The following is a 22,220-nucleotide window of genomic DNA, read 5'->3' as shown; positions in this document are numbered from 1 at the left end:
AGGCTGGTTTCGAACTCCTGAGCTCAAACAATCCGCCCGCCTCGGCCTCCCAGAGAGCTAGGATTACAGGCGTGAGCCACCGCGCCCGGCCTTGAACGTTGTTTTAATTATAGATTTTGTAATAAAATTGGATAGGGTTTGGTGGGCTCTATATTAAAGTCTTTAAAATTGGATCCAAAAATGTTAGAACAATTCTTTAACCTTTTATTATGGTAAAATTCAAGCATACCCAAAAGTAGAGAGAATGGTACAGTGAATCCACATATATCTATCATGTGGTGGCATATAATAAATACATTTGTATATATCATGAGTTCTCATGATAAGTTCTCCTACCCAACTTCAACAGTTATCAACAATTTGCCAATCTTGTTTTTTCTATTCCCCCTTGTGCTTTTTGTGTGTCTGTGTGCTGGATTATAGAATTTACTAATTCATAATTTTAACTCAGTTTTTCATTTATGACCATTTAGTGTTCTGAGGAAATCATAACAAACTTTGACATCCAGACCAAATGCCAAAATTAAGTTTACATCAGGCCAAGGAGCAGTGGCTCACTCCTGTAATCCTAGCACTCTAGGAGGCTGAGGCGGGAGGATAGCTTGAGGTCAGGAGTTCGAGACCAGCCTGAGCAAGAGTGAGACCCTGTCTTTACTAAAAATTAGCTGGGCTTGGTGGCGCATGCCTGTAGTTGCAGCTACTTGGGAGGCTGAGGCAGGAAGATCGCTTGAGCCCAGGAGTTGGAGGTTGCTGTGAGCTAGGCTGACGCCACGGCACTCTAGCCCAGGTGGCAGAGCAAGAGTCTGTCTCAAAAAAAGAAAAAAAAAGTTTACATCAAAATATTGAAGAAAGTAAATTCTGAAGCAGTTGTCATTGTCATTTATCAGTGGAGACAAGCTAGCTTTGGGGGGCAGTTCCCTGACGAGGTGATAAGATTTAGAAATAACTAGTCTGATAGGTGAGCTTTAATGTTTAAAATACTTCTGGCAAGCTAATTAAAATACGTGTCAGATTAACTTAACAATGGCAGGGTTAATCAATTAACTTGTCGCACGACTGCTTTAAGTTCAACTTCCTTGGATTTACTTCCAAATTAAAAGCTGTAAAAACATTTAATACACAAAATTAATGCAAGTAAAGGAATTAAGGCAAAAGTGATACTTCATCGTGTGATATAATGAGCTATTGACAGGATAGAAACCATCAGCTCTAAGTGTACAGCGAATGATTTGCTGACATGGCACTGTTCTACCTCAACATGGTTACTTAGTTTAAAAGCATCAGTGTCCCTAAACATTTAACCACTAATTAAAAAGGGTTAATTTTTAAAAGGTTTTACATCAGGTTCATCTTCCATTTGATAAGCCACATGTGAATTTTTGTGGATGTGCCAGAATACATCCAGTTTTAACTTGTTAATTTGCTTGGGATTCAGAACTACTACCAAGGACTACAGAATGAATTTCTTGGGAATCACATCCTTCTTCAGCTAGAGGATCCCTAAAATATACTGCAACCTTCTAGAGTTTTATTTATTGGCCCTATGATCTTCAACTGTACTATTTTAATTTTGGGGGAATCTTGGGGATCAAGTGATGGGTTATCGAAGGTACTTTGGAATTGAATGTGCTGAACATATTCAGTGAAGTGCTTTCTCTACTTGTTCTGTTTTTGTCTTATTGTTAGGGCCCCTTCATCAGTTGGTAGTTCTAAAGATGTGATCAGTCTCCTTTTAGTCACAACGTCCAGATGATGATTTTTTCCCTTCTGGTTTCATTTGAGAAGTTCTCTCGTTTTTCTTGTGTGTATGTGTGTGTGTGCACTATCAACCAGAAAACCTGCTAGAGAAATTCTAAAAGAGCGTTAACACTAGATGTTTTCTTTTATATCCAGCAATTTCTTAACTTTGGTCCTCCTTTCATCTTCCTTTCTGTACTATCTTAGTCTGACCTTCTAGAACGGGGTTTAGTAAAAAGCTCTTAAGTCTATTAGCTATATTCTCATTTTTTTTCCATCTCAATATATGTATTTAGTCTGAAGAATATGGAACAATCAGAATTGTGATATTTTCATGCTGCAGTTTCTTCCGAGAGATTAACTGGCTAGCCCAGTGGCATTGGTGTCTTTGGGGCCACCACTAACCCATTTGCCATCACTGTGAGGGCTTTGCTGCTGGCAGGTGGTAGTGTAAAGTGGATGGTGGTTAATTGCTTGGGCAGGCCCTATAAATGTGGGTGAAAGCGGGGAGGATAGGACCAAAGCAGCAACTGAGCCTTGCAGACTTTTCCCTCATTAGTCCTAACTACTGACTTGGCCTCTTTTTTAAGTATCTCAAAGAAAATAGTTGCTACTTTTAAATGGTTACTTTTAGATGGTTTCCTTCAAAATATTTGTCAGCTATGTTTTGGATAGTATATGAGGGATGGGGGAAGCAGGGATACTAAAGTCATTTTTTTATGTATTGCTAACATATGATTTCCTGTTCAAACCAGCAGAGACTCAATGAAATATAGTTAACTTATTGCATCATAATCTCAGAAAGTTATTTATAAATGTGTCAGAAACATCAATTACTGCAAATCTGGTATCTGAGTGCATTTTAATGACCTGTTATTCTGTTCCTGGAATGAAACAGTAGTTGACACTCCAAACCTATGGGAGGTGAAGGAGGCATGGGTGGAAAGCAGGGAATTGGCCTAGATTTTGTGGTGTAAAGTCTTTCCTAGGAATTTGAGTATTTGGATAAAATTTATCTGTGATATATTTTTTTTGTTGCTTGCCTCAAGTAATCTCATTTGCAAATTAAATATTATAATAGCCGAGAATTAATTTTGCATTTACGTTCTCTTTTTGAGGTAGTAGGCAGGTTTTGGGGGGATTTTTTTGTTGTTGTTTTTGCCAGTTGGCTGATAGAAGGACTGTCTTTCTAAATAAACTGACTTGGTACCTATTATTTTAAATTAACAAAATTTTTGACATGATTGAGTTTTCCTATCTCTGTTTATCCTACTTTTTCATTTTAGTAATTCCAGTGTGCATCTGGCATTTTCTTTATAGAAATGTAATTCTTGCTCACTAATTTTAGGGGCATGTATCTTAATTTGAATTGCAATACCAAATTCTTTTATAAACTTACATGTAAGTAACCATTTTATTTGTGCGTTGTATTTTTGAGTTACACAATTCTTTGCACCAAATAATTTTACCATGATCTAGGTATCTAAGAGCAGAAAAGTTCACTTATAGATGTTAAAAGCAGAATCTGTATGCTCTATCACTGTAGGTTAATGTATAAGAAGTGAAAATGCTTCTACATTTTAGCTGGAGCAATTTAAAAGCACTCATTTTCCCCGTTTATTCCATAGAGCATCATAAGGGTTGTATTCCATGATAGACGGCTACAATATACAGAGCATCAGCAACTTGAAGGTTGGAAGTGGAATCGCCCAGGAGACAGACTTCTTGATTTAGGTACAGGCAGTGGTTAAAAGACCATGGAGTTGTGGGTGTTGTTTAGCTGTGCCCATTAATGCACTGACAGAACACGTAATTAATTTTGTGGAGAAAGGTTTGGTGTTGGTGGATCCTGTGTGCCTTGAGCATTGTTTTACAGTTAAAAAGTGAAGTAGTTTTTTGCTCAACTAACCTGAGCCAGGAATTCTGTGATTTTGAAATCATTTAATTCTCAATTGGTACCATCCATTATATTATTAATAAAATGAAATACAAAACATGATAAGAAAAACTGTGAATTTTGATGTTGAAGAAGTTGACCATGGAGAACACTGAAGGAAAAAGTTTATTGTGGTTATAATTATTTCATTAGAACATAATATATTAAGTTCTCAATTATTTAAAGTGCATACATTTTTTATGTAACTTCTTTTTAAAAATCTAGATATTCCAATGTCTGTGGGAATAATTGACACAAGGACAAACAAGCCAGTTAAATGCAGTGGAATGTCTGTGGGACCCTGCAAAACGCACATCTGCTTTCATTCAGGTTTGGCTTTTTACATTATTGGAAGCATACTAACCTGGTTATTTAGAAGGCCATGGTTCTACTGAATTCTTGACACATGATATCATTTCCTTTAAGTGCTTATTTGTAACTGTCTTGTAATGTCTTTTTTTTAATATACACAGTTAAATTGGGTTTCATTTACTAAGTCCATCCTATTATAGACTAACATATGAAGACATCTGTGATATGTAAAGCATTATTTAAATGTTGTTTTTACCAGTGGTAATCACAATAATCAAAATGTCTATTTTTTGTGAGCTGTATTTCTCTTAAACAAAAGCTATCATTTAAAAGGATATGATTGAAGAAAGTTTGAGGTTTTAAAATTCTTTCTAGCATTATGTAAAAAACATTCTAATGCTGAATATTTCAAGCTCTCACAAATAAAGAGAATAATAATAATGAATTCTCCATGTACCCATCACCTGGCTTTAGCAGTTATTAGTAGTTTCCCCCATTTTTAGTTATTGTTGGAATACTTTAAAGCAAGTCCCAGATATGTTATTTCATCCAGAAGTACTTACCCTGTCCCTCTTAAGAGATGAATTTTAAAAAACACTATAATGTTATTATTATTTAAAAAAAAGACAGTAATTCTGGCCGGGCGCGGTGGCTCACGCCTATAATCCTAGCACTCTGGGAGGCCGAGGCGAGTGGATCGCTTAAGGTCAGGAGTTTGAGACCAGCCTGAGCAAGAGCAAGACCCCCGTCTCTACTAAAAAATAGAAAGAAATGATCTGGACAACCAAAAATATATATATATAGAAAAAACTAGCCGGGCATCGTGGTGCATGCCTGTAGTCCCAGCTACTCGGGAGGCTGAGGCAGAAGGATTGCTTGAGCCCAGGAGTTTGAGGTTGCTGTGAGCTAGGCTGATGCCACGGCACTCACTCTAGCCCGGGCAACAAAGCGAGACTCTGTCTCAAAAAAAAAAAAAAAAAAAAAAAGACAGTAATTCTAATACCCAGTATGTCCAAATTTGTAAGTAGTGGAATTTAAACTACTGAGTAGGTAATATATGGAAAAGGAAAACCACTTAATTGCTAACCAGCCTAAGTAGGCTATAGTTTATGTGAAGTGGAAATAATCATTAGTATTTTGCATTTTTGTCATCTATCAGATATTATTCCCCATCAATTAATAATCACTTGGGACATGGTTCATAGTAGTTGAATTTTCTCTTATACTGTGTGTATTTGTCTGATATAGTAACTAGTTATGTAGTAAATGAAAGTAATAGTAAGACCTGGCTTTATGAATCTTAGGTTGTGTCATCATATTGCAGAGATCAGTTTTAACATAGTCATTAGAAGGGGGCTGTGTAGCAGTAAGAAATGAGCAAGGTCTTGCTATTAATTCTGTGTGGTACCTGAGGCTTTTATCTGTGGTGGTATTAGTGGTGCCAGATGAGTATTGTCCTCAGGATCCTGAATGGATGTTGAAAGGTTGACCAAAGAGTTTAGATGCGTACAGGTAGGACGAATAGTGGGCATTCCATACTGTGGGAAGCTCCCCAGGCAAAGTAACACAAATTGGTGTGTGTAGGAATAGCAGTAAGATCGTTGGCTGGCTGGAGCAGGGGTAATGGCAGGAAAGTACAAACAACAGAAGCTCTAAGTGATGAGGTGAAGATTGCTGTGGATTGAGCAGGGCTTTAGGACCTTGGGTCTGAGAGCAGCATATAGTTGGAGATAGGGGTGAAGATAGGTGACTTACATAGGAAGCTATTTTACTGTTGTACCCCTGATCAGAGCAAATCTTGCATTAGAGGAGAGGCATTGTAATGGGCAAGAGGTCATTCTTAGAAAGTCCAGAGGGCTCAGTTGGATTTGTGAAAGTGAAGCCAAGTATTAAAAACAATTAGGGAAATTCTTTAGAGAGAATTTGGCTAATAAGTGCAAGTTTATTTTAAAGGATCTTGAATTTTATGGTGGTGGCAGGATGTGCAGCAGGGAACAAAATAGAAAGATCATCAATGGAAGGCACTTTGAATCCATTTCAGCTTGAATTGTTTTATAGGTACACTGCATCAGCACAGAATTTACTCCACGGAAGCACGGAGGTGAAAAGGGAGTGCCTTTTAGGATCCAAGTTGACACCTTTAAGCAGAATGAAAATGGGGAATACACCGATCATCTACACTCAGCTAGCTGCCAAATCAAAGTTTTTAAGGTAAGACATGGAAACCAGGCTTTCAGTACTTAGGGCTCAGTTTTGCTTGTAAAGTTGTTTGCGTCATGATGGATAAAATAATATACTTTGTTTTTAAGCCTAAAGGTGCAGATAGGAAACAAAAAACTGACCGAGAGAAGATGGAGAAGAGAACAGCTCATGAAAAAGAAAAGTATCAGCCGTCATATGATACCACAATCCTCACAGAGGTAATGTAGAGTAGCATTCGGTTTTGGAAGAAAAGCAGAGGTTTGCATTATCTCTAAGATGAGTTTTGCTGCAAAGGGGTTGGGAGGAAGATTGGGTGGTAGGTTGATGTGACATTTGTGGGGAAAATATTTAAGTTTTGGGATTCGATAGATTAGTTTCCTGGGTGGGATCTTGAATGAAGATGCTGAAATCCCAATGAAGTCTCAGAAACAGACCTTAAAAACCTTAAAGTTGGCAAGAGATTAAGTTGGGGCCTAGAATGTCCAATTTTTCTCACTGCTGGGGTTTTGCATTTTCTTTAACTTTGAATCCTGTTAGTCATACATTTGTTTAATTGGACTGCAGAGACATGAAACAGGTATTAGATCTTCCTTTGTATAATGAAAAGACATTGATCCCAATCTTTGGTGTTTGTCCAGATGAGGCTTGAGCCTATAATTGAAGATGCAGTTGAACATGAGCAGAAAAAGTCCAGCAAGCGGACTTTGCCAGCAGACTACGGTGATTCTCTGGCAAAGCGAGGCAGTGTAAGGGACTTCTGCTTCTCTTTTCATTGTGCAAGAAACCTTGTGCAGTGTTAGATATAGGACCAATGTCCACTGCAAAGTAAAGCCAAAATTGTTTTTGATGTCCATGTCTTGATTTAATTTGCTTTTGTTTAGACTTCCTGCTTTCTGTTTGTTCCTCACTGAGGAAAATTTCCTAAATCTAACACTTTAAAACAAAGCAAAAACAATGTTGACCATATTGGGTGGTTTTGGAGGGAGAAAAAGACACTCAGAGATATGTATTCCCTCCCTGTCTCCTTCCCTTCCTCCTTCCCTCCCTCTCTCTCCTACACACACACACCTCCTTCAAGAGTACTAAAATTAGTTGAAAATACTTTCTTTAGTGAAATACTTATCATTTTTTGTGTAACTAAAAAAAGTTTTGCTTTCTCATGTGTATAGCTGATAAGAAAATTTTTTTGACACGTAGAGAAATGATGGCAGCAAGCTTGACATTAACAAGTGCAATTCTTTATGTCACATTTCCCTGCATGTAGTGTAAGAATGTGTGTCTGTCTGTGCTTTTAAAAGCCTGTTTGGCAGCACTGGTAGGAAAAAAATCTTTGACTGCATTCGTGTTTCTTCTTGGCACCTGCATTGTGACTTAATGCTTCAGGCCAAAGTAGTGCATCTGGCTACACTTAGACCTGTTTCCCCCAACATGCAGTCAGAGGGCTTTTGAATATGAGCTTTGTCAGGTTGAGTATAGCAAATCTTTATTTTATGACATGACTCTCCATCTAACAGCCCACAAAGGATTATCCTATTACGCAAACTTAGATCAGCTATATATCTGCAGTAAATATAAACATAGAGCATTAAAGAATTTTAAAAAAATTGGCCGGGCGCGGTGGCTCACGCCTGTAATCCTAGCACTCTGGGAGGCCGAGGCAGGCGGATTGTTTGAGCTCAGGAGTTCGAGACCAGCCTGAGCAAGAGCGAGACTCCATCTCTACTAAAAATAGAAAGAAATTAATCGGACAACTAAAAATATATAGAAAAAAATAGCCGGGCATGGTGGCGCATGCCTGTAGTCCCAGCTACTCGGGAGGCTGAGGCAGGGGGATCGCTTGAGCCCAGGAGTTTGAGGTTGCTGTGAGCTAGGCTGACGCCACGGCACTCACTCTAGCCCGGGCAAAGGAGTGAGACTCTGTCTCAAAAAAAAAAAAAGAATTTTTAAAAATGATTGTCATGTATTAATGGTTACTCTATCCATTGTTGCAGTGTTTGCACTATTAAGGTGCCAAAACCAGATTTTTCATTCTTATACATATATCCGTAATTAACTGTAGGCTTCGAACATCACTGTCACAAGCACTATCACAAGCACTATTTGAAACTCACTTCAAAATTAAAGCATTGAGTAAAAATGTTTTAAATGCTTTTCTATGAAATAAAAGTGAAAATGTACTCATCCTAATGCCATGGAGAGCACACATGTTGTATTTTCTTTAACTGGGCTTTTTTGATTCAAGTCAAAGGTTGTTGAAACAACTATATACTCCTTCCCCAAAACACCTGCCCCTCCAATTTTGTTTTTATCCTCTCTTCCTGAGGAACCACAAATGGTTCTTAGTAAATTTCTTTAGGGGGGATCCTGGTAACTCAAATCATGTTTCCCCTCCTGTTATAAACCATCTAACTAATTTAAAGAAATGGGTTCTGATAATTCATAAATAAAAGAAATCTGTTATAGCCCAGAGGTAATCTGAAGATGGGAAAGTTGTTGGTAAATTCTTAATGATTCTTAACTCAAGTCTAAAGTATGCAAAACGTCAGCAGTTCACTGGCCTGGGATTTCACATCTTCCTAGTGTGTTGCTTGCCACCCTGGCTGCATTTGGTTTAGTTAAGATGCATCTCGGGGTAGTTTGACCTCATCTTGGAAACCTGTTTTTAAAAACCAGGGTGTAAAGATTAATCCCTTAAAAAAGAAAGTCTGCAAGCATTTCATATATTTATTTAAATGCCTATAAAGGAAGGCAGACAGTTCTTACAGTTTTCATCTAGCTACAATCAGCTTTCAGTAATAAGGGATATCCAGACTTGTTGTTAAAGTCTAAAAGGTGCTGTATGAAATGGTGCCATACTGAACAGTCACTACTGCTGATTCCCAGGAGATGCTACACAACACCCTTAGTGTGTCTATTGGTCTTTGCCTCTGAGCTGTATTTGATTGGCTCAAATCAGGGACACCAATTTCTACAGCCTAAAATGGGTCATCATTCTTTACCTGGGGAGGGACTATGTTCACAATGTACTGAAACCATAACTGTACGAGTCTAGGCCAGGTGTTGCTAGAGCCTTGGTGAATTAGAAATTGTTTTCAGGAGCAGACACTGCACTATTGCTCACTTTTAACAGCACTACTTTTCTACTGTTAAAAGAATCTAAATGTGTAAAAATGAAATGGGTATGTTTGTGGAGTTTCAGTAAACTTGGTGTCTCTACCTTACTCTGCCATACCAACATGAAGCTTTTTGATGGCTTCATTCCTTTAAACAGCTGGTAAAGCAAATTTGGGGAGACTTGATATTTTTAATATTAAAAGGTTTGCATTATTTAGATGTGCATGCTATGCTGTATTATAATATTTTATATCTGGGGAAGATGTAGCAGGAAAATCTTTGAGGTAGTGGAGGTAGCAGTGTGTAACACCCATAAGTGATTATATTGCTTGTCAGCTCACAGGGTCTTGGGTTCCTTGAACTGCATGAACTGAGGAGGTGATACTTTATAAAATGGAAAGAAAAACAAAGGCCCTAGTTTTAGGAGAACAGGCATTATTGTATAAAATGTCATTTATAGTGAAATCGATAGGCCATGCAGTTAGTTTAGCAAAGCTGTCTGGCCAGATTAGATTTCTGTTTTGAAAGTCGACTGGTAATAGTAGAAACAATAAGTCTGTGGTCATTTTTGAGGGGATATATAATTGGTAGTTGTAAAGAATGTTATGATTCTGGGGTTTCTGTTTTATTTCCTTTGAATCCATTGCTTTTGATGGGTGTCAGACATGAGTTTTAAGCCTCTGTAATGATTAGCGAGACTTGGTTTCTGCCCTCAGAGTGTTACACGGTTTCTTAGCCCCTTCACACTTGACAGTCTCCCACTCAAAAGAATTTTGAAAAAGTATATACTTCCTCGCACATTTTCAGATTGACATCTGAAAGTTTTCATCATAAATTTTCATCATAAATAGTTGCAAAGGAGATAATTTTCTGGCATTGTAAATATTTGTATTTACAATTTAAGATAAAACTATTACATTACTCTGGAAGTGCATCCTATGGAATCGGAATAGCCTAGCAATTTGACACCTATTATTGTTCATTTAAAAAGTTCATGATAGGCCTAGTGTGGTGACTCATGCCTGTAATCTAGCACTCTGGGAGGCCAAGGCGGGAGGATTGGGAGGATTGCTTGGATTGCTTGAGCTGAGGAGTTGCGAGACCAGTGTCTCTACTAAAAATAGAAAAATTAGCGGGTATCGTGGTATGTGCCAGTAGTCCCAGCTACTTGGGAGGCTGAGGCAAGAGGGTAGCTTGAGCTCAGGAGTTTGAGCTTGCAGTGAGCTATGATGACACCACTGCACTCTACCCAGTAGAGACTCTGTCTCAAAAAAATAAATAAATAAATAAAGTTTATGATCGAGCTCTTTAGTTAAATCCAAAATGTTACTCTGCTTTTCCTTCTTGGTCATCATGTTTTTATTCCACTTTCCTTAAATTTTATCCTAAACCAACATATTTTTATGCCTGAAAATCTTTAATGATCACCCTGCTTACTTCTTTATAACATATAAATTGAAATTTAATTTTTCAGTTTCCTGTGACCATAGGCTCTTAACTCAGTCAAGAAATTTAAAGCTTTTTATTAGCACCAATTTGTCAAAATAATAATCATACAAATTTTAATGAATAAATTATTAAAAATAAATGCATCTTGGATGATGAGACAGGATAGAATGTAATTTTTAGTTTTTTAAAATAGGTATGAGAAACTGATTAAATTTTCCTTTCAGCAGTGTCATTCAGGTCTTGGAACTCCTTGTAAGTCATCCGTCAAAAATCTAGTGATTTTTTTGTATGATTTAGATTATTTAAGTTAATACGAGTCAACATAGGTCTTCCTGAATTATTTTGAAAGCAAAGAATTGAAAATCACTTAACATACAAAAAAACTTTTTTAGTCGTTGGAGTCATGTTCTTTCTTAATATGTATCCTAGTATCTTTTGTTTGGCTTTGGGGAGAGTCTTATACTCTGGGGCTACGGTTAGATGTGATGCTGTTCTTGCGTAAAATGGTAGAAGGATGACTATGAAAGGGGACCCCTGAAAGTGCATTGTTAGGCAGATTGGTTTTAGAAGGAGTATGTGTGGAGCGAAATGGATTCCCTCTGTACCTCAGATTTGAAGACTTCTATTTGAGGTGACCCTGGCCTGCTCAGTGTGCTTTTGACTGGCTTTTTCAGCTTTCCTGATTGTAATAGTCAGTGTGTCTTTGTATCTTTGCTCTATCTCTGGACAGAATTTTGTCTAGGGCTGAAAAATAAAGTTCACCTTAACCTTTCCAGAAAGTATAAATAAATAAACATAGATAGATAGAGGCAGTACTCTTCACAGTTGGTGTATTTTGGTGCTGGGCTTGTCCAGTCTTGCTTGGAGATTATTAATCTTAAGAGATGTCAAGGAAGCAGTGGGTATTGGTGAAGGTGCTCCTTAGGGAAGAGGGCAAAAGGAGCACTAGGTAGGACAGAGCCACCCGTCCAGGTCACCACGTGACATCAGATGTTGCTATGAATCCTTTCTTGTCTCTGCTATTCTGAAACCTTGATAAGTGCCTGTTGGGGAAGCGATAGAGAGGCTGTTGGTAAAGAGGGAGGTGACAGTTCTTGAAAGCAAATTATACTTAAGTATATATTTTAAATGCCTTTATAAATTTTTGCTGCTGTCATCACTTCAGGTCTTTTCCAAGATTAATCAGTGTCTAGACACACACGGCAGATAAAATTTTTCTTGCCACACAGAAGTAAATTTGACATGTGTCTGTGAGGTTGCTTGATACAAGTGTCAGGTGTCTTGCATTTGGCCAGACTAGAGAGGGAATTACAAAAATATTTCTTCCACATATTTAAAAGCATATCATTAATTTATTTCTGTTTCTGTCCTTAGTGTTCTCCGTGGCCTGATGCCCCCACAGCCTATGTGAATAACAGCCCTTCCCCAGCGCCTGCTTTCACCTCCCCACAGCAGAGCACCTGCAGCGTCCCAGACAGGTATCTGGTTCGAGTGATTGTGTGCCGCAGGCTAACTGATGCTCGTGCACCTTCGTTTCCCTTCTTCTGCGTGTCTTTTTGGTACTATATCTGAAGTATACAGTAAGGGGAAGGAGCCTATACCTCAGGGTCAGCGGACAAGCATTGTCTTTTCTTCACCTACCAGCATTTTTGCTCCTGGCGCCTTGTGCCTCACACATTCACCACTCACTCTGGTAATTGTGGAAAAGGGGACATTTTCGAGATACAGCCAAGATGTGTTCTTTGCAAGATTAAAGGCAACATTAATGGGTTTTATTGGTAAAGAGAGAATGACACGGTAAATTGTTAAGGTGAAACTGTGGCTTCAATGTTAGGATTATGTTTATATTACGAAGTACATTTCTTTTCAATGCCCGCCATAGGTTATTTTATGCCCTATTTTCCCTCCCAAAAGATGTACTATATTTTTAAAAAATTGAGTCTTTAAAATTAAAGGAAGTTCTTTCAATTTCCAAAGGCTTACTATGGTTTTAGAAATGGGAATGGTGGACTCAGTTTATTCTGTTATGTGGCCTTGACTGCAACTGAGAATCTAGTGAGCTCGGGGTGGGCACGGGAGACTGCATCTGGGGCATCCTTAAGAGGCAGTGGTGCCCCATGGGGCTTTCCATTCCCAGGGGCTTTGCTGAAGAACTAACGCAGAGTAGTTCAGATCAGAAGTTCCCTGTTTTTAGGAAGATTCTTGTTGGGGAGGAAAATTGTGAAAGCTAAGATCACAAAGGAAAAGGTTCTCATTTTTATGCTCTGGTCATGCTGACAGGGTCTGATTGTGGTGGTGGGGGGACCAAAAATGTGCTTTTCCCCTGAGGAGATGGATAGATAAACTGACAAGGCAGCTTGTTTTGATGTAGGTTATTGTGCTTTAAGAGGAAAAAAATACTCTTAGACTCAGAAACATAGGGGAGAGGTGAGAGGACCAGCATGTTTCCATATAAGAGGGCTTAGGGTAGTTTCCTAGTCCGTCCAGTCTGAATAATCATAGAAAATGATTAGAGCTTTAAAGATAAGCTGTGAATTCACGTACTCACTAGCTGACTGAGAACTCAGTGTTCGTGTCACTGTTCTAGGTGTTGTGATACGTGAGTGACCAAAGAGACAAATCCCTGTATTAAAGAGATATCATTTTATATTTTTGCTTAGGATCATTGTATCAATTCTTATAGCTCATGATTTTCTTAGATTTTTTTTCCCCCCCAGTTATTTTCAGCTGTTTACCTAATTTGATTTCTCATATTTTTTTCCTAACTAAAATGAATGAGTATTCTTCATTCTGGGGCACCCCTGGAGATAACCGGAGGATCCTTTTTGTTTCACAAAACTTGAATTTCTTACCAGAACAGATGAAGAAGGCAGCACAAATTAAGACAGTCTTCTGTGTCTTAATCTTATTATCATATTCTCAACCTAAACCAGTTGTGCCTGCATTTTTTTTTTTTTTTTTTTTGACAGAGTCTCACTCTGTCACCCTGAGTAGAGTACGGTAGTGTCATCGTAGCTCACTGTAACCTCAAACTCCTGGGCTCAAGCAATCCTCTTGCCTCAGCCTTCCAAGTAGCTGGGACTACAGGCATGTGCCACCACGCCCGGCTAATTTTTTTCTATTTTTATTAGAGATGGGGTCTCACTCTTGCTCAAGCTACTCTTGAACTCCTCAGCTCAAGCAATCCTCCTGCTTGAGCTTCCCAGAGTGCCAGGATTACAGGTGTGAGCCATCGCACCCGGCCTGTGCCTGCATTATTATTGTGAACTTACATAGCTCTCTCCCACAGTATTGCCTTATTTTAAATTTGCCTGGTTTAACAGCTTGCAATGTCTTGATGTAAAAAAAATATGATATATTTACTATATATAGTAAAAAAAATATATATATATATACAGTAAAAACTAAAAATACATAGTAAAAGCCATCCTTTCCTTCCTTCTTCTTTCTCCCCAGCAATTCTTCTTCACCAAATCATCAGGGAGATGGAGTTTCACAGGCCTCTGGTGAAGTAAGTATGTTTTCTTTAAAACTATCAGTGCTTTCAGGATCCTACAGTTTTGAGTTTCTGACGAGGTCTTGAGTTACTATTTGGGTTGTCAAGTAGTTAGACTTCGGCTCTTCCTGGGTGTTTTTTACTTCAAACTCTGAGGCTTTCTGTGTTTTGTTTAAATGTTCCTCATAACATGCCAGTGTTGGGTTATTTTTATAAGTTTTAATGGCGTCTTCTATGTTTATTTTCTTTAACAGCAAATCCAGCCTTCAGCCACGATCCAGGAAACACAGCAGTGGTTGCTCAAAAACAGATTCTCTTCCTACACAAGACTGTTTTCTAATTTTTCAGGTATGTGTATATGTGCATGCATGTGCAAGAGTGTTTTGTTTATTGTTTGCTTCTGTGCTTTTATTAACCTTTTAATTCTGACATAATTATAGAGACATATGAAGTTGCCAAAAAAAAATGTACAGGGAAGTTCTGTGTATCGGTCACCCATTTTCCCCTAATAGTAATATCTTGCATACCTGTTACACACTATTATAGCTAGGAAAGTCACATTGGTACAATCTACAGTTGTATCAGACTTATGTGTACTAATTTGTGTATATGTATATATAGTTCTGTTCAGTAATTTTGTCATTTTAACTTTATTTTGAAATGATTTTTGTTTTACAATAAGTTACAAAGATAGTATAGAGATGTTCCAGTGTTTCTTCACTCAGTTTCTCACATGATTATAGTACAATATCAAAGCCAGGACACTGACATTGGTATAATGTGTGTACGTAGTTCTGTGTCATTTTATCACATGTATAGAGTAGTGTAACCACCACCAAGTTAAGATACAGAATTATGCCATCACCACAAGGATCATCTCCCTCCTGCTCCCTTTTTTAGAGTCACACCCGCACCTTTTGAAACCCTTACCATCCCTAATCCCTGGCAACCACTAAACTGTATTCTATCTCTATGATTTTGTCACTTCGAGGCTATTATACCGATGGAATCATACAGTATATAACCTTTTGAGATTGGCCTTTTTCACTCAACATAATGACCACTTAATTTGTCAAGTGTATTGGTAATTTAATCCTTTTTATTGTTGAATAGTATTTCATGGTATTAATGTACTTGGGTATGTTTTTTATATACATAAGTTTTTATTTTTGCCTAGTGAGCTAAGGGAGTGTTTAGATGGAATTTTAAAAGGTACTAAACAGTGCTTCTCCAGGTGGGGCTATAGGAAACCTGTTTAGTGGGACAGTAATAGATATGCCAGGTGGGGCAGGGGCAGCATTGCTCAGACATGCTTGGTTGGCCCTGGGACCCTTTTCCGATAGAACACCTGCTAACCTTTCCTGGCCAAACATCCTGAGAAGTGCCGGATCACAGTAAAGTGGCACTTAGCTTCCCTACGCCTGCAGTGGTATGGGGCCATGAAAACGTAGCTTGATCCCTTTAAGAGGACATAATGTATGTGTGCACATGCTCAGCCTAAAGGAAAGCTTCATTTCACAAAGAATATGGTTTCCTATTATGCCATTTATTGTAATGTTTGTGCAATGTCTATTCCACGTGTAGCTCTTTGTCTCTTTAAAATTAACACGCCAGATGGAAGTCATTTGCTAGCTGGTATCCACATTTTTATATGATTAAGTAAAGCCTTTTATGTGTGAAAAACTAGAAACTGTAAGATTTCAGAGTGGGGAGGTGTCTTGCACCCTTGTAAGGAAAGCAGATGAAAAGCATAACACATAGAAAAAGCTCCGCAGCTGGAACGTAGGGGGACCCCAGGTTACGCCTATTATATTAGGCAGATACATGTTTCTGTCTAGAGAGTTCTAAGCTCCGTTCACTGCTCAAGTCGTCACATGGCTTGGCCTCCTGCCCTTTCCTTACCCTGGGTGCTTCCTCTAAGAAGGTGAATGGGGAGCTGGCTATGGGACCCCTTCGGCATGTCATCTGAGTCACAGCACTGATAGTAGAATGGTGAGGAGAGTGAGGCTTACTGCTCTGAGCATGTTGGGCATTCCCATTTCAGGAAGGGTGGCGCATGCAGTTATCTGAGTTAAGGTGTGCGTGCACACGCACACATCTCTGGTCACAACTGTGAGGTGCATATAGTAGGCAGTAGAGAGACAAGAGAGAGCTGATTACCTGACTCCATAAAACAACTCCATCAAATCTCATGTCTCCTGGGAAATGTGCTTCTCTGGTCTTTCTTTCTTTCTTTTTTTTTTTTTTTTGAGACAGAGTCCTGCTTTGTTGCCCGGGCTAGAGTGAGTGCCGTGGTGTCAGCCTAGCTCACAGCAACCTCAAACTCCTGGGCTCAAGCGATCCTCCTGCCTCAGCCTCCCAAGTAGCTGGGACTACAGGCATGCGCCACCATGCCCAGCTAATTTTTTGTATATATTTTTAGTTGTCTGATTAATTTCTTTCTATTTTTAGTAGAGACGGGGTCTCGCTCTTGCTCAGGCTGGTTTCGAACTCCTGAGCTCAAACAATCCGCCCACCTCGGCCTCCCAGAGTGCTAGGATTACAGGCGTGAGCCACCACGCCGGGCCGCTTCTCTGATCTTTATTTCTTTTACAAACCAGAAATTTATTAGGCTCTCACATTCAAGCCCTTAAAAACAGAAAGATAACTCCATTATCTTCTTACATATGTAAATGGATATTTATCATATGGAAGTCATGGCTTCATCCCAAAGGGCATCTTGATTCCCCCAATAAACTGTATCCTGTTAGTGAAAGGATAAAACAGAAGATTATAGACACATTCAGACATAAAAAGTAGAGGAGACTGATGAACTCCTATATAACCAGTACCCCGGCTTCAGAAATTACCAGCCTTTGGTCAGGCTTTCTTCTACCTCTCCTGCCTTTCTGTGGTACTTCAAAGCAAATCCTAGCAACTAAGTCCTTTACGCTTGAAATACTGAGTAGTGCCTCATGGTATGAATGTACTTGGGTATGGTTTTTATATACCTTAAGTATAAACACAGTAAGCTAAGGAAGTGTTTAGATGGAATTTTAAAAGGTATCAAGCAGTGCTTCTCCAGGTGGTGTCATAGGAAACCTGATTAGACGGACATTTACACTTGTAAACGACATGGTATCTATGCTGTGAGAGTTGTTACATTATAGAATTTTTGACTTTCCATTGCATGTCTCCATATAAAGAGGCCTAGTCCTAGCTCTGCTCTCAATTCATTGTTAGATGTTGGGCAAGTCCCCAGAACTCTGGACTTCCATTTCATCTTTGGCAAAATAAAAGATTGATTGGTCTAGGTGATCTCAAGGTTTATTATCTGGGGTCAGGGTCATGTTTCCCCACATAGCCACACCCCAGCCACTCAGTAAGGTAGGGAGTGAAATCTGTATTGGGAACAGATGGTCCTGTGGGTCCTGCTCATTGATTTGATTTGCCAGCCTCTGGGCTTCTCAGCTCCTTTGTGATACAGGACATGGAAAAGCCAGCACTTTCTCTGGCCCAGAGGGACAGCTGTATATGTCTTGTCTTGTGTCGTTCATGTTTATGTGTATATTCAGGATACCTGTGATTGTCTTAAAGGACATTTCACTGAGTGAAGACAGTCACCTGTAAAGCAACCAGTTCTGTTTGTTCCTTTTCCATTTATTTGAAAAGAATCTCTTTGCTGTTCTCCAGGTGCCGACTTACTAAAACTGACAAAGGAGGATTTAGTTCAAATTTGTGGTGCAGCCGATGGAATTCGGCTCTATAATTCACTGAAGTCAAGGTAAAATACTGTGAACTGTTTTGCTTGAAATAAGAATGTACCGTTCTTCACGTGGGGAATTTGGGCACTGTGTTTGCACGCTAGGTTGGCGTGTGCCTGTGTGTGCCGTCGAGCATTGGCAGTATCATGCTCACAAGAAGACTTTTGTGTACACCTTCAGGGCAGGCCCAGATATGATGCAGGCACTGAGGGCAGAGGTAGACTGTAAGACTGGTAGAAATGCACATGGGCAGTACTGATTTCTTGAAGACGACTGGGTTTGTTGCCAAGAAAACAAAACTTCTAATTTAGGTGAGCTATACAGAATCTATGGTTTTCAAGGTCATGACTATCACTAAAGTTATTAAAAATGTAAACTAATTGTAAATTAAAATGATAGAACTGTAATGTGCTGGCTTTTAAGATCCATTTACTATCATTGCTATTTTTGTTCTTGTGGTGTGAGAATTCCATTAAAATTGAATCTTACTGATTGTAAATTGCTGACTTAATCTTGAAACTTAAATCTACCAGCATCTGACAGACCATCTCAATGGTTTAGAGTCTGGATCATCATGTTAGACCACCTGTGATAGTTGGTGTGAGGTGTGTGGTTTTTATATTTTTATTAGTAAATTATTTCGTGTAATGAAATAACATCATAAAGTTCTCCTAAGGGAATAGAACTTAGATTCCTGTAGTTGACATTTGTACATGCAGTAAGGCAAGGCAGCTTTCTCTCCTGGGCTCATCTGTGGCGTCTTCTGATTGCAGGTCGGTTAGGCCCCGTTTAACCATCTACGTTTGCCGGGAACAGCCAAACAACACAGCGCTGCAGGGGCAGCAGCAAGCTGTGGGCAGTGGAGGCGAGAGTGGTGGTGGGACACCCTATGGTGAGTATTGATACCGTAAGACACAAACAGGCAGCACTTGAGCGGGGCTTGGAGAACTCTTGCCATATTGGGACTGCCGAGTTGCCGGTATGGGAGCCGCGACAGCAGTGAGAGGCAGCAGCTCTAGGGCCAAGTCCATGGGAGAAGAGGAAACGAGCATCCTTCCTCAGTTATTTCAGCCACACCATGGATTTCTTTTTTATTTGGCCCTTTCTGCCAGAAATACCTATAAAGTGAGAAACTAGCTTGAACACTTTTGAGATTTTGCTGGCATTTTTTATTTTTAATCTCAGATTTACTGAAATGATAAATGTAACATTGATGGCTTAACAAGAAAGCAGGATGGTTCTTCCCCCCCCCCCCCCCCCCCCGCATTCTACTGACTGGGCACGGGAAACTCTTAAAATACTACGTATGTACAAAGATACATCTGTGTAATAGCCCCAAGTGTGTGGACTTGTCTCAGACAAGGGTTGGGCCAGCACTGTTTACTTTGTGCATGGTGAGTCTGGTGCTGTGTCCTTGTGTCATTGTAAATACACTCTGCGTTATTTTCCATCTGAATATTGGGAGGGCTTTTCATCCTGAGGGATTTTCTTAATTGTACAGTGTAGTGCTGGATTAGAGTAGAGATAAAAATCCTGCCGCCCCCCTCCCCATATAGCCCATAAAAAAGGTGAACATTTTACAAAAGCATATATTTTCTCATTTGTAACATGGGTATATAGTAATATTTCCTTCTCCTACATCTGAAACAGAATGAATGCAACACAGATCTTTTCAGAGGAAGATGTGTTATGGAATTCAAAGAGACAGTTATTTGCCCTAATAATAGGTGAAGTTCTGAAAAATGCTTTGGGGTTTGACTTTAAATGAAAAATTGGAAAGGAAAGCATCAATATCGTGAGCTTTTCTATTTAGTGTCATCTTGACTTCAAGAGCTGTGAATTTTAGGACTAATGATACAAATTCTTAGTCTTAGAGGATAAAAATTTAAAGGAGCGGTCCATGTATCATTGAAATCTTACATATATCATTTATACGTGGTCAAGATTGTGATATTTTGGAAGGTGCATCCTCAAATACAAGTGTTTGTGGAGTTATGTGGGGGAAATACAGCAGACCTTAATCCTAGATCATAGGTCAGCAGACTTGTTCCATAAAAAGCCAGGTAGTAAATATTTCCAACACTTCGGACCACAGGGTCTCTTGCACATTCAACTCTGCCACTGTAGTGCAAAAATGGCCATCGACAATACATAAATGATAAGGGATGGCCACGTTCCAGTAAAACTTCATTAAAAAGAACACGTGAAGGGCAGGAACTGACCCATACAAAGCTGTGGTTTGGTGACCCCCTGTTCTAGATCTTGTCTACAGTCTTACCCTAATTTTAGTTCCAAATTCTAAGCTTTTCATAGTATAAAATTAGCTAAGATTTCTATACTCATAAACCCACACACAATAATTTTTAAAACCCCTTGTTGGAGGAAGCAAAGTTCTCGGCAGTGATACTCCTGATCCTGGATTGAATCAGTACTGAGCAGGATCTGCGAGACTAAGACTCACTCACTACAGATGTGCGCTGTGCAGACATTTGCTGCTAAGTTATATGCAGCAGAAATGCAGAACACTGGATGGAATGTGGCTGGGACTTTCTGTAAAGAAGAATCAGGCTCTGATGTTTACGTTTTTAACTTTTCATATAGTATCTTTTTTATGTTATTTTAAATTGTGTGTGTGAGATGTGTAGAGATAGCTTTTATTCCTTAGGATAAATTCCCAGTAGAATTACTAGATCAAAAACTATGACCCTTTCTGGGTTCTTTGTATATATTGCTAGAAATACATATTATTTTTTAAAACAGCTTTCTTCAGGTATAATTTATATACCATAAAATCCTCCCATTCTAAGTATATAATGCAATGATATTTTAGTAAATTGACAGCTTTGCAGCTATTGCCACAATCCAGTTTGAGTCCCATTACCCTAAGCAGATCCCCATGCCCATTTACAGCCAGTTCCTGTTTTTAAATTTTGAATACATGAGACTCCATATTCATTGCAGAAAATATAAAGAAAATCAAAACCTTAAATCCTTTTTGTACAGGGATTACAGTTAATGTTTATTAAATTACATGTGTGAATATAAATAATGTATTTTTACATTTCAGATGAGTAGTTGGAGATTTTAAGGTAGTAAGAGGGGGAAAGAAATGTTAGTTTATTCCTAATTATTTTATTTTATTTTTTGGTACTTTGAAAGGCGTGATCTTCCTTTAAATTAAGTGGAAAACAGATCAAAGATTGCTGTTAAAATGCTGTCTTTTTTTTAAATTTCAGTTTATCATGCAATCTACTTGGAAGAAATGATTGCCTCAGAAGTTGCTCGAAAACTTGCGTTGGTGTTTAATATTCCTTTCCACCAAATTAACCAGGTTTACAGACAGGGTCCCACTGGTATTCACATTCTTGTTAGTGATCAGGTAAATCAAATAAGCATGCTCATTTGCTCTTCCCTTTCACACTGGTGTTTACTTTTATACGTATCATTCTAGAACTGTAGAAGAATTGTGACCCCTTTTGCAAATACGAGAATCATTTTCAAAGAGTTGGGAATCAAAATTTGTAAGAATTTACAACCAAGAGTTTCAGGCATCCTAGTGATAATAAGGAATACAAGTCAAGGAAAACTGGCCCAGCCTCCCGGCACCACGCTTTTGAATTCAGACACTCATTGGGGCTCTAGGGTTAGTAGTGGACTTTGGCCCTTTTTATGAAGTGAGGCATTGGATGTGTTTTCCTTCTGTTGTTTGATGACTAACTGTAGAAAACATAGTTTAGAAATAAATTTTCCTCTCAGTGTTTGGTGACAAGCAAGTAATAATCGAAGAACACTTTATACAATTTTTACTAGTCATTATTCACAGGACCTGGCAGGAAATGCTCCCCCATGGATCACACAGGAGGCTGAGCAGATCGCTCAGGGCCCATCGCGGGTAGGCAGTTAGCAGAAGGCAGTGCAGCATGTGTACACTTTGACTACTACTCACTGCCTTCGTTTTGGCCATTGAAGAATATATAAATTGACATTTTCCTTTATAATTTTTAATCATTTCTAGTCATTTAAGACAGTTGGAGCTTAATTATACTTACACATTTGCTTTATCCTTCTAGATGGTTCAGAACTTTCAAGACGAGAGTTGCTTTTTATTCTCCACAGTAAAAGGTACTTTGCATGTGTGTGTGTCTTAAAATGCTGAAATCATGAAAGATAGTGTGTGCCTCTAATTAGTAGCCCTCTTGTGTTTACTCTTCTTATTCATTTTAAGAAGAGT

The 22,220-nt window shown here is 38.8% G+C and overlaps 1 protein-coding gene across 1 annotated transcript in view; it reads left to right on the top strand.

Moving 5' to 3' along the window:
* The window catches only part of UBP1 (upstream binding protein 1 (LBP-1a)), a 55,227-nt gene that overhangs the window by 27,963 nt on the left and 5,044 nt on the right, over positions 1 to 22,220 (top strand). The window contains 13 exon segments of the mRNA XM_012646886.1: positions 3,366 to 3,471; positions 3,899 to 3,938; positions 3,940 to 4,003; positions 6,044 to 6,196; positions 6,295 to 6,405; positions 6,826 to 6,933; positions 12,125 to 12,228; positions 14,207 to 14,261; positions 14,501 to 14,594; positions 17,919 to 18,009; positions 18,763 to 18,881; positions 21,226 to 21,368; positions 22,060 to 22,111. Of these exon segments, the coding sequence (XP_012502340.1) occupies positions 3,366 to 3,471; positions 3,899 to 3,938; positions 3,940 to 4,003; positions 6,044 to 6,196; positions 6,295 to 6,405; positions 6,826 to 6,933; positions 12,125 to 12,228; positions 14,207 to 14,261; positions 14,501 to 14,594; positions 17,919 to 18,009; positions 18,763 to 18,881; positions 21,226 to 21,368; positions 22,060 to 22,111 (1,240 nt within the window).

This window comes from Propithecus coquereli, unplaced genomic scaffold (assembly GCF_000956105.1).
Source record: "Propithecus coquereli isolate 6110/MARCELLA unplaced genomic scaffold, Pcoq_1.0 Scaffold251, whole genome shotgun sequence".
In the NCBI taxonomy this organism is placed as follows: domain Eukaryota; kingdom Metazoa; phylum Chordata; class Mammalia; order Primates; family Indriidae; genus Propithecus; species Propithecus coquereli.
The sequence above is the reverse complement of the archived record's forward strand: the minus strand, read 5'-3'. Positions and strand labels throughout refer to the sequence as shown.